Genomic DNA, 16,657 nt, shown 5'->3' with positions numbered 1-16,657 from the left:
AGAGCCAAGACTTCCTTAACTACTGAGATAAAATCTCTGGCTGACCGTCTCCATTTTATGAAGCTTTGAAACCTACAGCCCTTCAGAAAGGAAAAGATTTTTCTTTCTTCTATGTACAGAAGTTACTATGTCTTCTAGCCCAGGTAGCTCTGCTCAGTGAGTTTTACTAACAGAAAAGTCACCGGATTGAACCATTGCCCTGAGATGAACCTGAATGAACACATTTTGCAAAAGTGTGGTGATGCCCGCAGTTATTTTCTACAGTTCAGTGCCGTGAGCTGGAAGGACCCCTCTAATACTGGTGAAACTGACCATCTGAAAAACAAAACACTCTCTCTAATACGCCTTTCTGGAGCTCAGGGTTTAGTAGAGATCCCTTACAGTATGCATTAGCTTTCTACTCTGACTGCAAGGCAGAAACTCTATTTTTGTTTGTCATTCGTGGGTGACAGCAGGCATTTGTTCATGTTGTCTCCAAATGAGTTTTTGTGTAAGCATGGTGCCTTTTTAATCAGACAGATGGCCTGGGTTTGATTTTTGACCTAGGGCTTCACCCATCATGGAAGAAAATGCCATTTGTTACTATCTAAAGGATCTGCAGTGACACATTTACAGGGAATTCAATCTGGAGTTGAGGGAGGATTGCACACAGTGAAGTCCTAGGAAAAGAGTCAGGGCGAGAGTCCAGGCACAAAAGAATCCTGCTCAAAGTGCGGAGGTTTCACACATTTATTAAAACAAGCAATAAATAAAAATCTCCTAAGTATAAAATCTAAATGTTCTCAAGTCCTTGTCCCAGACAGGAGAGTCACAGCATGAAGGGCAGATCTAAGTTCTTCTCGCCAGTGCCAAAGTAGACGTAGCCATATTGCTTGGTCATTGGGACATGGTAGAACGTCAGTCCCAGCCACAGCAGGCTCCGCAGCACCACCACAGTGCCTCCTTTCTCTAGCTGGACCGTCCAGGAGCCTGTGCAAGAACATGGGCTAATGAGTCACTGCAAAGGAGAAAGAGGCAGCATTCCTGGAGCAAGCTGTCCCTAAGCTGGGAGAAGGATTTTGGTGGGTTCTGCCTGACCAGTTAACAGTGCACAAGGCTGCACTGGCATTTGTGACACCTGAAAAGAGGGAAGTCAGGGAGACCAGAACCCTTGATGCCCTTTCTTTGTTTGGCATTACAGGCTGCCCTAATTCCCAAATGTCTGTGTGTAGTTTCACACAGTAGCATATTCCCATGGCTATGATGGTAATGTCATATGCGTCACAGGAAGGGACCCTTGGAGCTCCAGACTTGTATATTTGACCCCTTAGAGAGGCTACAGCTATTCTTGGCTGCTTCTGAGTGGGCAGCAGGTACTCTAACAAGCTCTGCCACCTACTTGGTCTAGCTAATAGCTATAGAGAGCCAAGACTAGCTATAGCAATCCTGCGTAGGTATGAAACTTCTTAAAATAAACTCATAGCATTAGTAGAGGGAAAAGGAAGGCGGCACTCTCCTGCTCCAGGGAAGACTGGCTTCCCTGATGCAGCAGCTGGGAAAGAGGAAGAAGAGAAAGTGAAAAGCAGGATATTTCCAGTCTCATAGAAATTTACAGAAAAGGTTAATTCTCTTCAGTCTTTCCTGGCTCCACCGTTGAAGAGGATGTGCGTGATAGGGGCAAATTAATTTTGCTTTGGCTCTGCAGAGGAGGTTCAGAGCCAGTGTAAAAATACAATTTCTCCTGGATGCAAGAAGCTCTGAGCCACTGAGTATTTGTTTTACGCCTGACAGGACAGCCTGGGAACAATGCAGGAGGGGAGGGTGCTAGAGCATCAGCTTGGATTCATTGCTGGAGGGCAAGGAGCTGCCAGGAGAAGAAAATACCAGCTTCAGCATCAAATCAGTAATGCCTAGAGGCTACAATGTAGGCAAGAAGATTCCTACTGAATCTCCATGTAAAAGCAAAAGCAGCACACCCAAGTAAAAAAAAAAAAAAAAAAGCAGTTGGAGCTGTCAGGCTACTACTGGCCTAGAGTCAAGCGGTCAGCCTATCTGCACCCAAAGCCAAAATCTGCCAATTCCAGAGTAAGCAGAAAGCCCACAATGTGTTGGGCCAGTTAGACAGTATTCATCCTTGTAGATAATTTTAGGCTCATCAATTTATGCTATGACTCATGCTTACTCATGTCATGGTTAGCCTGGGGAAGGGCTTCTGTGATTGCTGTCAGCTGCCAGTCTTCCCCCTCCCACTAATTTCTGACTCTTGGCCAATTTTAGTCACATCTGACAAAGGGCTGAAGGGCTTTAACACCGCAAGTTCCTACAACAGGTCTCCACAGCACATGGCCCAGGGGTTGACTGCAGCTTCTGAAGCTATTTGTTTGGCCTGCCAGCAGCTGCGAGGAAGTGCAGGCTGTTTGGCTTGCCTGGCAGCTAAGAGGCAGCAGCTAGGTGGGCAATCAGTGTTTGCCTAGCTTTGGGCTCTTGCACGCTCACTTGCAGGACACGTAGTCTCTTATGCAGTTCATGGCTAACTACAGTAGTTGAGGGTTTGAGGAAGGAGGGAAGTTGAGGCGAAACATATATATAGTGTCTGCAGAATCAGAAAGGACCACCACAGTTCAAAGTCCTGCAAAACCAGGTGTGGTGAGTTGTGCTGCTCACCTGCTTGGACACCATTTTTTCCCCCATCTCCTTCAGTAGCAAGTTCCACAGGTTTGTTATACCATAATATGCACAACATAAGTCCTACATCATCTATGATCTGTCACCTTTCAAAGTACCCTCTTCAGTTATGTGCAAACATGGAACTAAATGAACAGCAAGAATAGCAACCTTCTGTGACAGTCACTGACTCTGTCTGCAGGCAGAAGTACAAGAGACATTCACAGTCTTTAGAGACTTGGGAGATTTTTGCAATGGATAGCTTACTTCTCACTCACTCAGCTCCATGTTTCCACTAGAGACAAACAGTTGGAATCACAGTAAAGCAAAGTGCTACTCAGTATAGGGCAGGATCAGCACAGGTGTGTGCCATCTTTTCACCTTCCCTGCACTCTAACATTCTTTGCACGGGTCCTAGTTAAAACAAAAGCTAGTGTCTTCACAAGCAGTGGTTTCATACATAAGGCAGCCCCAATCTCCCATGCCGTCTCTCCAGTGCCACTCATATGTACACAAACTGGACTGGATCTTTGTCATACCTGGAGTAAAAACACATATTATAGTTCAGCCACTGGGATTACAAATTCTGACTGAGTCTCTGACAAGATCTGTATCTTCTTCACTACTTGAGTAGCATGGAAACCCAGGTGAAGAACACTTCACTGCAAGGCGAGACCATCCAGTGGCTGAAGCACTACAGCCATCTGCTGTCAAAGGACAAGCTTTCTAGCAGTTTCTTGAACTTTGCCTCTACAAGTTTTCAGCATTTGCTAGTGGCAGTAGCTAAACTATGTGTAGGGGTGTTGAGCAACAAGTGGCAAGCAAATCAGTCTGAATGTAATTACAACAAATAACTTTTCCATTTCTCCTTTGAACACTGAACTCACTTTGCTTTCAGCACACGTTTCTTGTGGCTTGAACTTGCAGAAATATCTGCAAACCCTTCATCCACATACTGGTGCTTCTTGCTGCAGCTTTACACATTGGTTTGCAGGAGGGACTGTAAACTTTAGAGTTTCTCTGACAAAAAGATAATGGAATGAGGAACTCTCATTGTCTTTGATTTAGGACCAGTGCTCTGAGAAGCAAGTCTGTCAAGAATAGGACTGTGCCTTGCATTGCTGGGTGGTGAAAGCCTTTAGGGATTATATAGTTTGCTAGTGCCTCCCAACCTACCGGAAGCATCTAGCAGCCTGGGTACATGTGATAGCTTGTATATGTAAGTTCATGTATACAGATGAACCCTCTGCCCCAAACTATTTACAAAGAACAAAAAGAAATGCCTGGAGCGTGACAAGTGGGAAAGGTGAGAGGGAAAACAGAGGTATTAATGCTCCCCAAAACTACATCTGGATTCAGGCTTCTTTTTGTTGGACAAATTCACAGAGAAGGTAGAGTAAATAAAATTCAACTTGATTAAATCCCCCTATCTATGCTCTGGGGCAGTACAGTACATGGATCCACGTTCTCCTCAAAACATTTACCCAGTGTCACACAGGCTTACCGATCTCTGCAGAGTGTTCATCAGCAGTTAACTGCTGATCAAAGTAACTTCCCATACACCTTCACACCTGGCAGAAATGGACAGATGTAATTGAAGACAGCTCCATTCACTTTTATGCTAGATGTCTGAAGGCTGTGATGTGCAGCTGCCTTATTTCCCTACTGTCTGTCCAAGCTGCAAACTCTCAAAGGGCTCAGATCTGTCATTTCATAAATGTAAGACCTTTGGGGAATATTAAGTTGTTATACTTCCCAGCTCTTCTCTCATCCTTGATTCTGCATCTCGTTCTATGCAAATACAGACAATAAAGTTTTGCTGATGCTGTCTAAGTCTTCCTGTGAAATGAGGACCTGAACAAAACAAGCAGGTTACTTAAGGGCAATCCCAAATGGACATAGGTTGAGTACAGGAAAAATTATAAGACATTGTCTCAAACTGTTATGTCACTTTCACTCAGATCCTGTTTTCAGGCAGAATGATCATTAGTCATAGAGCTGCTCCTTCTTCTGCAGAGCCAAACAGCAGCAACAATGCCACCTTCCACCTTTTACCAAGCAGATCACTGGGAACATTTTCCTAACCCAGCTAGCAAAGGTGATTTATTCAGTATACTTTTCCAGGCGAGGCTTTTGCAACACACAAAACTCATTCAGAAACTGCATTTGATACACAGTGCTGGTGTCTGCCTTCTGAGAAGACATCACATTAAAGCTCTGGAGCCTATCTGCTTATTTTGGTACTTTTCTTCAACAGAAGAAATTAGGGTGCATTTCGGGGTTTTGGGGGCATTTTGGGAGGGGGGGGGTGTTTGTTTGTTTTTTTACATACCTCACCACATTAGCAGCATTGAAGGAAATGTTACAGAAAACAAAATTAATATTTGAACTCATGACATATGGAGAAAGTTGTTCTCCTTGCAAGATCCAAGACAATTGCATTCTCTTCCATCACAGCTCTAATCTCACAATCTTCAAACAACAAAATGCTTTCTCAGACCCACCTTTCTTGTAGGAGTTTGAAATAATGATGTCATAAATTACTCAAAGTACTTTAAACAGTAGCTAATGAACAGTATGAAATAATAGCTTAAAATGAATATGTCTTCTTTCTTCCTTCAAGACAAAGCATTATAAATGCATTTAATAATACAATATAAAAAGGGATGAGAATTACGAAAATTAAATTCTGCTTTTATCCTTTTTTCTTTTTTTCTTTTTTTTTTTTTTAACTTCCCTGCTATTACAAGTGGTTCTTGGAGTAAAATCATTGCATAGGTAGCTGTAGGTCTGTACTACTATAAAATTGCAGAAACAGGATGTTGGGTTCGAAACTTTTCTAACATTGGCTCAGAATATTCCATGGCAGTCCCTGTGCTCACTCTGCCCCTGTGTCAGACAACATGTCTCTTACTGGGAGGCTGGGAAGCTCAGAGCATCACTCTGTAAAGTACACCAGGAATCCTACATAAAAGTTGTGAGTAGAAAAAATTAAAAATCATTATTACTTGCATTGGAGGGAATACAACTAGAACTAGGAGACAGCAAGTAAAAGCTGGCCTTCCTAGAGTTAAATACTGATTTCAACTTGCATCTACGTGCAAGCTGTAGCCTGTATTGTCCCTAAATCAGGCAGCAGAGTTAACTTAACTCATTGTGCAAAGCTCTCTGAGGTGCAGGGAACTGGAGGTCATTGCTCTCACGCTAGAGATTTCTCACAGTAACACTGCTCTGGTGAGGTTTCCATTCTTCAAAATACTTTTTTTAAAAGAGCAAGTTAATTCTTAAGCTGCACCCAACAAACTTAAGGAAGCCAAGCACTGTCTGTGCTGAAACTGTTGCCTGTTGCTGCTCCAGAAGGGAAGGGAGGGAGCTGCTGTGTGGGAGGAAAGAGCATGGGAAAAATATCTGCTGGATGAAGATCTGGAGCTTCCTATTCCCTCTTTGGATCAGGCTGCAGCCTCCACCCCTCCAAACACAGGCAGGAATTCTGAGGAGTTCCTTACATCTTTCCCAAACAAGAAAGTGCTTTGAAGATCCTGATGCTCACCCAGTGTTAAACCACTGCCTTTTTTATGGCCCTTCAACAGCTGCCAGGACACCAGGGCTGAATTTCAAAAGTCAACCTCACTTCTCAGCTTCTTCCTTTCCAGTCGCCAATAGAAATCCCTGTCTCATCCCCCATGTCTCTCCCAGCTATGGGCCGAATCTTGTAATTCACAGAGGCAATAGGGTGCGTGAGACATTAGCTTTTAAACAAAAGCCTTTTAAGAGGGCTGTTTGCAGAAGAACTTTCCTGCCTTAACTGGTCCACTTTCAGGATGACCTCTCATAACATCGCTGCTTTGGAGGTGATTCAGCAATGCCTCGTTTCAGTGCAAGCTTGAGAAGAAACAGCTTTAAGAGCTAGACAGCCTGATACAGAGGCTCCATGTTGCAAAAGCTCACAGAGGGTCATAAAAGTGACATTATCAATTCCTCTTCAAAGGAGGAAATGTCTCAAGGGAAAAGCAGCTACAGCATGGTTGCACTTACCATTAACACAATATGCTGCCACAAGAGCAGGTTATAACATATTTTGCTGCAGTCAGTCCTGAGTGAGAGTGAAGTACTGAGTTATAGGACAAATATTAACACCCAGAGAGAGGCAACATAACTGTTTCCCTTTGCAAAAGCAGCCGCTGCTTGGCTGCGTGACCCCAAGCATTTAGCTCTGACAAAGCTACACTGCACCCGTGGGATTTAGCTTCCATTTCCCTCCAACAGAAAATCCTACACTAGGAAGAGCTTCCTACTTGTAATTTGCTGTCTGTAGGGAACAAAGACAAATTGCAAAGCAGAGCAGCTGTAAGGAAAGGTCACTGCGCTCTGGCTCTCAACAAATTTCGCCACACGGACATTTCACGCACAGCCTACCAGCCATAAGGACACATCCAAACACTCTTATGTGGGGCTCAAACTCCTTCATGCCACTTACTGGCTGCAAACTAAATCTCTTTCATTTGCTTGACACACCACCTGCACCCCATATGTTAACACTGCTGTCAATATTTCCAGTTCCCCATATAACTATTTAATAATAATTAAATAAAAACACAGGCTGGTTGCAGGTTCAGTACTATTTTAAAAAGCCACCAGAGCCAGGAAAGCACAGCTTACAAACAGTCAGATGCTGCCAAGTGGCTCTTGCTTGGTCCTAATGCCTGCCATGTCTTTGGTACACAAATACAACCATGTCCAAACCTCTAAGTAAAATGATCTTTCTTCACAGGCTTTTTCTCTCCATTGTCCTCTCCCACTGGGGATGCCTCTGCAGCACAAATGATTAAGACAGGCCTAGGTCATTCATTTACACACAAAGTACCTGTTCCTGGTGACAAGGAAGACTCGGGGATTGCAACGTTGTCCCAGATGCACAGTATTCAGGTACCTCTGAGTACTGGGTGAAATTCAGGCCATACTTAGACATCTGACAACAGTGCTGCTTAATCCAGTTGAAGCAGCCTCTGCCCTCAAACCCTTATTCCCCCCCCCCATCACTCTTCCATCACAGAGACCACAAAAGTGCTTATTTACTGCTTAGTGAACCAGGTCAGGGAAACGATCTAGCTGAAAAATAGTCTAGCCAAAAATAAAGTTATTTTTCCAGCTGGAATCTGTCTGCACAGCCAGCAATGCCAACACAAAAGAAGGGACAATACACAGATATAAATGAGCAGCAGAGGATGGGAAGGACTGGAAAAGCTAGCACAGAAGTAATACACATCAAATTACAGCCTCCTTTACAGCCCAGTTAGATGCCTTTTAGTCCTAAATCCACCTGATAATTAGAATAGAGCTAGAATCCTTTTTACTTTTTTGTTGTTGTTGTTGTTAAGAAAAAGATGCAGACTTTGCACAGAAGGCATCCAGAACAAAGATTTGGAACGGGGCTGTGCACTAGAGGAAACAGCAAGACAATATGCAATGAAAACTTAAAAGGAGTAGGAAAAACTGATTAAAATCCCTGCTATTTGGATTCTGACAACTACAATACAGATCGTTGTATTTTGGGTCTTCTGTAGTAAATTTAGAAATCTCTAAGAGTGGCAAAGCACCCTCCTTCCAAAGCACAAGTTTACGCTGGATCCCATCACACTCCATATTTCTTGTTCAGCTGGTCGCTGTGGAAACGTTTTCGGAGCGTGCCAGGAGTCACGTAGCATCTACCTGGGGAGCCCCTGCATTAATCCGTCACCTTCGTGGGCTTCTGTGAGCCCATTGGTTGGTAGGAAGAAAAAGAAGGAGTCTCTCGCCCCTCCCTGCTCTGAATGAAAGACGCTTCCTCTAAATCTTGCTACAGGATTTCAGGCTCAATTCAGCTTCTTTGGGGCTTTTGTCACCAAACAAATGTGATGTCTTTGAAAGAAAGATTAACAGTTTGATGAAAGGATGCAATGCACAGCTTTGTTCTAGCCTGCTTCCCCCTAGAGCTTTCGGTCACTGTCACTTTCTTACCCACGGGAGAATATCTGTCTGACTCTCAGAGGAGATTATGGCCACCTTGTAAGATTTTGCCTCTCCTGATAACAAAGCACTGGCAACTTTGAGGAGGTGATAATGATGAACAGGGGCTGGATTAGGGGCAAAGAACCTCACATTGATCTCTGAATTCTGAGAGAACACAAAGCAGTCGATGCTGGGATTCAAAACCCACCAAATGCTTAGAGTACATCCAATTTGCTCTCCTGCAGGAGAGGCAAGGCTACAAGCCCTGTCAGTCCCCCAGTTGTACTTCTTACCTCATCATCAAATTAGCAGGACTAGTTAAAAGGGCTTAGAATGAGGAACAGATGGCGCAGATTATAAACTGTCGATGTTTTCATACTAAACTAGATGCAAATTCTGGCCCAAATTACCTGAAGAGTTTACCAGTTTCTGAGAAGATTATCACACAAAGCATATCCACACAGCACAGTGCACTTGTGTTGATATTCAAGCTAATTCTGAACACTAAAGATGGCTAAGCATCTTCTAGTGTCTGGGACAGCCTAGCTATCTTTCCACAGCACAACTGCTGCACAAATATACCCATAGATCAACTGTTCCTTGTCCTTTTCCCTCTACACACAGCCGCACACGCCTTCAGCATGCAGAATTTCAATCCATATGATATTTGTGTTCAGTAAAACAAGACACTGCCTGTTAACTCCCTCCCTGCAAAAGTTCTGTGGCCAACAGGGCAGCAAAGAGCAATGAAAAGCTATACACAGGGCTGGCACCAATGCCAGCTCCTGCGCAGGCAGGAGCTGCCACTCCTTACGTGGAGCCCCTTCAGAAATAGATCACTCCAAGCAAAAGCTGACCTCATTCTGACTTCAGTGACACACAGACTGCCCTAGGCTTTCCTCTGCAAGTAATTTTTCATCATTCCCTAGAGAAAAGGTTAGGCCAAGGCTGACTGATATGGTGATAAAACTACAACTTCTGCTTCTAAGAGGCTTTACCAGCATTTCCCACCAGTTCAGCGAGAAGCTCATCTCCTTGTCATGTCCAATAAACCAGGAGCTGAAATGAAGACACGGTGGGCAATGACTTCTTTTACTGAGGAGGAAAAAAGTTTAAATACAATCCCTGGAAAGTTGCTATGAAGGCTCTGCTTCTGTCCTCATTCTTTCACTGCAGCGCTCAGGAGGGCGAAGGATTCCACCACAGCTCTCAGTTGATGGGCAGCCCTGCTCCAGTATAAATTCATCCAAGACCTCTGACTAAACAAGACCCCTGAGGTGATATGACCTAGGACCCAAAAGTAGTGAATGCACTGCTTTATTACTCATAGAAACAAAGCCCAAGGAAAACAGACTGCTTTCCAGAAATCAAGGCAGACCATACAGCCAGTCAAAAGCTATAATACTAGCTGGCTCTGGAGTCCTCCTGCTGTGCTGCCACATGAGAGATTCCAGTCTGATCTTGAACTCCTGAGCAGGCAGTGCCCCAGCTGTAGGAGGGACATCTTGTATTGTTCCTAGGCAACTCTTGGGTCACTGCAGGAGTGGCCTTAACCACCTCTAAAGACTCTCCAGTCCACACACATCACTAGCAAAAATGAAGAGTGTCTCTACTTTTGAAGGATGTAGGAGACATGCTTATGATTTGTGTATGTCCATTGCATGCCTGTGATCACTAAGGATGCTAAGAAAGCTATTGAAAAGCCCAGTGACCATTCCAGAAATTGCCAAAGCTTGGAAGGGACAGTCTCTTCTCCATACCTACAGTTCAGGAGGTTAGCATACCACACACAGTCTGAAAACTCAGGCTATACCTTCTCCTCAATTTGATGCTGCTGTTGGTGATTTTCTTTCTCATTTTAGTTTTCTGTGATTTCCTCTTCTGTGCACAGCACTGACAATGCTGGCACCATAGTGCACCCTGCTGGAAGGTAGCAGCTACGGCCATCCTCGAATTATTTCTAGGGATGGCTGACTTCAGTTTTAACAGAGAAATTCAGGTACCAACTAATAAGCCACTGAGCCAGCTATTCCATTTGATTCCCACATCTGAAAGCCAACTGCTCTGATGCACACTGTTCTGTTTTACTCCTTCTCTACCACTGTGTTATAAAGCTTGTATGTCAAAACCACTTGTATAAATGTCAGGTAACTCCATGGGATACTGTAGCTCAGTTTCACGCATTCAACAAGCCTAAGGATCACCTCTCCTAACCAGGAACAAGGATAGCTGTGGGCCTCGTTAGGTATTTTGGTTTACATTTTGGCTACGTCTTTTTGTCCTTGCTAACATGAAGCACTGCCCTCTCATTCATTATGGGTCTTTTAGTTTGGATTTCAGTGAGACAGCTTGAAAAGCCTTGTCCCCGTGTGGCTCTTGGCAGGCTAAGAAGTAAAGTGCTCTTGCTCTCAGTTTTCACAGAGCTGGGGAGGTGCTGCTTATTGTTAAGCAATGAAAGAGGAGGGCTCAGGTCACATCTGTGAAATGTTAGCGGAGAAGGGAGGCTGGGTGAAAGTAGGTGGCCAGCACAGCATAGCACTTTGCTGGATTTTGCAAGGCCACTGGGGAGATAGGCAGCCATTTGTCTTAGAGCCCTGATAACGAGCCGACTTGCTCTCTGCTGGCTAGCTGGGGGTTGTAAATACCTCTGCAGACACAGACTCTTCAAATGGCTGGAGACGGAGGCTGATAGGGGATTAATCACCTGGAGGGGGGCGGTAGAAAGGGAGTTAATTAGCTCTGCTAATGCATGGAGATAGAGCAAGTTTGTGTCTCCTGGCCTTCTTCCTTCCAGCACCTGGGCTTTTGGGGCAGCCAAAATGGGGCTACCAAAATGGCCCTTGAGAGTGGCCACTTAGAAATGCAACTTCTCCATCTTCAAGGGCACATTAAGCACCAGTTTTTGCTAAACCGATAAAGAATGTGCTAATGAAGCTCAGAGGACAGGAGGTTAGTGTTCTAACCCAGACTACTGTTCAGCAAGCTTACAGAAAGGCTAGTGCCCAAAGTATTCAGCCAAGGAAAAAGACACAAATCCCTTTGTCTGTAATGCTGCATAAAGAATGCTCTGAAAACACTGCATTTTCAGGTAAAGAAATAGAACTACAGACTGAGTGGCCACTTCCTCCACAGTCAAAATGGTAAAGGAGCTGAAGTGATCTTCTGTCTAGGCACTTCTCCTCCTCTAGCTGAATCTTGAAACAGCAAGTAGACAAGACTCACTATGACCCACCCTGCCACTGTATACCTGTTTAGAATGATACTGTAAGATCTCTCCCGGCATTACAGAGTCACCAATTATACCTGAGAGGTCTCGGCTCCCCAGCGTACCCTCCACAATGGACAGCGGTAAGTCAGGAATCTCTCCAGTCCTCTTTTGAGCCCTCATGCATCATAGTTCAGGAAGCAATGCCAGCTGTACTGAGTCCTGTGCTTAGAGTCACTCTCATGAACCCATTGTCACCTTTGTGTTGTTTATAGAATGGTTTGGGTTGGAAGGGAGATTAAAGATCATCTAGTTCCAACCCCCTGCCATGGGCAGGAACACCTTCCACTAGACCAGGTTACTCAAAGCTCCATCCAACTTGGCCTCGACCAACGCCAGGGATGGGGCATCCACAACTTCTCTTGGCAATCTGTTCCAGTGTCTCACCACCCTCACAGTAAAGAATTTCTTCCTAATATCTAAGCTAAATATTGTCACTGACAATGAAGAAGTCCAAGCTAAACATCACCGTCCACAGCTGTCGTCAAGTTTACAGCCAGGCATACCAGCAAATCATCTGTTCTGGGTCCCTACATACCATTCCTACGTGCCCGTTAAACTGAACTCAGTTACTCATGTGTGGAACTAGCAACTTATATTTGCATTTGGCTAAAACACAATTCCCAGGAAGACATCCAGCATGATGCTAAAATACCAAGAGACACAGATTCATCCATTGCACTTGCTAGCTGTTAAACATTTCACTGTTAAAATTTTTACCTAATCTTTCATTTTAGTTTTTCTGGCTGCTTGTTCCTGTTATGCCTTTCTGTGCTATACTAAATAGATCTTCAGTACCCAATACTTAAACTGCATGAAGTATTTACACAGTGTAATACAGTCATTCTCATGTTCTTTTCCATAAGATAAACAGATTGAACTGTTTATGTCTCTGACCAGCCCTTGAATCATTTTGTGGCTTTTATGCAACTCTCCAGTTTTGCAACGTGCAATAATCCAATCCTGATTCCACTAACAGTATATGCAAAAGTAAAGTCACCTCCTTGTTCCTATTTGCTACGACCTTGTTTATACATCTCTAGATCATATTAGCGTTTCAAGTCTCAGGATCAGACTGGGAGCTGATGTTCAGTGGGTTGTTCCTGGATTTCCTTTCAGAGCCACAGCTTCCAGAATACAAGTCTGGCTTCAAGTCCCTGCTCTTAGATACATGAATTTGCAGATAGCTACATCGAAATGTACTTTATTTAAGTAAGCCCAGTTTACCAGATCTCTGTAGCCATCTTGCCCTTGTCATTATCTTTATTACTAATTGTGATTCAGAAATCACTGAATGGGTTTATTTCTGGAAGGAGTCAGAAGGGGCTTTGGCTGGGACCAGTGCCAATATTGATATTCTTCAACTTAATTGCAAATGATCTAGAAGTAAAGGACTGGTGGAGAGACAAATAAAGATAAGTTTAGGAGACTATTTCTTTAACACTGGGATTTATTAAAGGTTAGCATCGTAAGTATACCACAAGTCTCCTGAGATAATGATTTCAGGAGTAACTTACCTGGCTCTGCCATTTTCATTTTTTGACAAACAGAAAAGGTTGCCTAACTCTATCCTCCCTTAGCAAATAGTCTGAAAACTGTCTGAAACAGTATTTTGTCGTCTTCATTTGATGTGTCAATATTCTTTCCAAAATAAACCAGAAGAAAATTACTGAGTATTTCTGCCCTTCCACATTCTTATCAGCCTTTTTACCATCACCATTTAGTGACACCTTCCAGTACCATTGCTATGCTTTCTTTTCCTCTCAATATACTTGAAAAAATCCTCCTTATAGTTGTCATGGATTACTCCAGGTTATCCTGGCTTCCTTTGTCATTTTCTACTCATTATCAACTCCAGTTTATATCAATTGTTAATTGTTTCCGACTGCCTGCATTTCATATTATATGGCTTTTTTTTTTTTAAATTCTAACTCCTGCTTTTACTCCACCAGTGAAGTGTGGTCAGCTTTTAGCCAAAAGCAGCTATTTCTTGACGGGGAGTCATGACTTCTGAGTAAATTCTTCTCATAAAAAGCCTATTTCCATTCATATCTTTTCCTATCTATATTTTTCTTTCCCTTTGCCTCTGACGTATCTCTCCTCCTGCATCAGTTTTTAACAGTGCCCTCTTGGTGTCCCTTATCTCCATATCAAAGTGATCTGAGTCAGTATCTGTAACAAATCTTCAGAGTCAAGTTATTGCTTTTCTGAACTGTAGTTTGAAAACACCAGAGAACTGAATTCTCCATCCCCTATTTTGCTTCCTCCCAAGCCTTCCATTCTACACTAATACCTTAGGCTTTCTCCCATCCCCTTCCTTTATCCTTGCAGAATGTAGCATTGCCTGACCATGGTCACAGTAAAATCATCCTTCCCCCTCTGTTTTCACTTTTCCCATCATGCCAATGCCTGACAAGTGACTATTACTTCATATATACACAACAGTAGGTCAGAATGTGAAAATGCTGTAGAGATGCCAGGAATTATTGCTATTTGCTTTGCCATTCCATTATCTAAAAGCACATGTAAAACTGCCACAACTTTAGTTCCTGAAATGCTATCGCCTGGGGTGCCGAACTCCATGCAGCAGAAAGGACCACACGGGCAATCTGCCAGCAGCTGAAAGGCTACATCTAATTGTGCATAAAGTTGAGCAGATTGTCTGCTTAGACTAGAGCAAACAAGCTTATCTTTAATGCAGACATATGGCCAGCAAAACCTACAGATCCCAGCATGCAACATTCTGGCCAGCTGGCCATTTGGATCAGAATGAAGCATTACATGATCTGATACTGTGGTGACAGAAGATCAGTAGCGCAACCCCTCCACATTCAAAAAATCATGAGTCAGGCCACTCAAATTAATGAGTTTGGCTCAGAAAGCTGGACATTTTAAAGGGAATAAACCGACTGAATTTGCTTTTGAGACAGGGATCACATTCTCCCACTTTTCTCTACAATCATTAAATTTTTTTTTTTTTTTTTAATAAAAGCTAAATGACACAGTCACTTCCCTCTGGGATTTGAGACATCAAGAAAAAGCAAACAGACTCACAGTATGGTTAGGGGAGGAGCAGCAACATATTCTGAACTCTTAAAATGCACAGATAACCTGATAGATAGACACACAGACAGAATCTGGAACCTGCAATCACCACGGATAGTGCTGGTAAAGATAAGGGTGGCAGACAGTTTTGTTACAAATCTCCAGGTTTTCCAGTCTTGCACTAAACTGCTTTTACCATTGTTTCCTTTATTCAATCCAGTTTTAACTTCCTTTCTTCCCACCTCTCAGCTGTCATGTAAAATCTTCTCTCTGCCTCCAACTTTCCATTCTGCAAGACACCTCTGCTCTCCTAGAATGACACACCATGCATTTTATGACTGTTACCCCCTTGAGAGCTATCAAAGATGCTCAGTCTCCAATTAATAAAGAAAACTATTCCAACAGAGCTGTTGTTACTTTTAGACACGTTAAAATCAGTCCTGTTCTTTAGGTCTTTTAAGATGCTTGGGGAATTCTAGCCAATGCAGGCTGGGAGCATCACTTAGACGTCGCTCACCCTCAGTCCAGTTTTTGTGTTTGTTGAAGGCAGAGAGAATTCCGGCTTCAGTCACAATTCTAGATGCAATAGATTTGGGAATTACTACTTCTGCTCTGACAATAACCATTCAAGAGAGGACCTAGCCAGGAACGGCAAGAAAAGCTTCAGGTCAAAATGAGGGGATTTGCCAGAGCTATGAACAACATCAGGAAATAGAAAAGGCACTGTCTGCTCTGGATCAGGCAAACATGCACTGGCAGAGTTCAAGGAAGGTAATCCAAGAACGAGGGTCTGAGTGCCTTGCAACCAGGAGCGAGTGACTTTGGCAGAGCCATGCTGATAAAATCAGCAAAAAGCCCGTGTCTGCTCTCTGTTCTTTTTATTCCCCACATTTTCACAAGCAACCAGTCCTTTAGGCAACCTGAATGCTTGTTAAAGGGGGGTAGGCTGATCTTTCTTTAATGTCAGCGCTCCTATCTGCATGTGATATAGTGCAATTAGAGAGGCTACATCCCTTGCTGATCCTGTAACCAGTTCCTGTCTTACTTCCTTTGCCTAACAAGCTCATTGCATCAATCCCCAGGTTCAGTCCAAAAAAGAGGACAATACAGCCAGAGCTGCACAGGCACCATGATGAATCTCCTCCTCTTCCATTAAGAAGCACTCAGCTGCACTTGAGCTCAGGTAGTCTTTGAGAGGTAAGTTTTTGAGGAGACTGAGATCTGCACTGACAGCAACAACCTCTCAGGAAGGAGGCAAAGGTTCCCGGTTACATAGACCTCAAGTTGCCACAGGAAGACAAACATGACAGTGGCACACCTGAGCCCCACTTTCTGTCTGCCAAGTCAAATTTGATTTAAAGACTTCCACAAAACTGCCGTGTTCATGTTCATGTCTAACATACAGCATGACCTGCCAGTTGCCTGGTCCCTTGAACTAGATGAGAAACACTGCAGTATGAGATCTGTAATCTTTTGAAGGTACCATTCTCCTTCACAACTGAAGATGGCTAAAACCCGCTCTGTGATGCAAATTAGCCTTCAGGCTCTTAGCCCTGGGAGCCTATTTTCTAGTGGAAACATAGAAAGCATGGCAGATTTATGTCCTCCTGCAGTGGCTCTGTACTTTCAGACTACACAAAATTAAAAAGAGTCTCCCTACCACAAACTCTAGAAAAAAAAAAGGGGGGGGGGGGGCAAACAGCAGCATTTCCTAAA

At 43.5% G+C, this 16,657-nt stretch overlaps 1 protein-coding gene across 1 annotated transcript in view; it reads right to left on the bottom strand.

Moving 5' to 3' along the window:
* Positions 1 to 715: 715 nt before the first annotated feature.
* RSPH9 (radial spoke head 9 homolog (Chlamydomonas)) overlaps positions 716 to 16,657 on the bottom strand; it is a 19,057-nt gene continuing 3,115 nt past the window's right edge. Inside the window, exon 4 of the mRNA XM_009880451.1 lies at positions 716 to 969. Within this exon, the coding sequence (XP_009878753.1) occupies positions 809 to 969 (161 nt within the window). The 3' untranslated portion in view covers positions 716 to 808. The remainder of the gene's footprint in view (positions 970 to 16,657) is intronic.

The sequence above is a fragment of the Charadrius vociferus genome, unplaced genomic scaffold, assembly GCF_000708025.1.
Source record: "Charadrius vociferus isolate BGI_N301 unplaced genomic scaffold, ASM70802v2 scaffold62, whole genome shotgun sequence".
Taxonomy (NCBI): Eukaryota; Metazoa; Chordata; class Aves; order Charadriiformes; family Charadriidae; genus Charadrius; species Charadrius vociferus.
The sequence above is the reverse complement of the archived record's forward strand: the minus strand, read 5'-3'. Positions and strand labels throughout refer to the sequence as shown.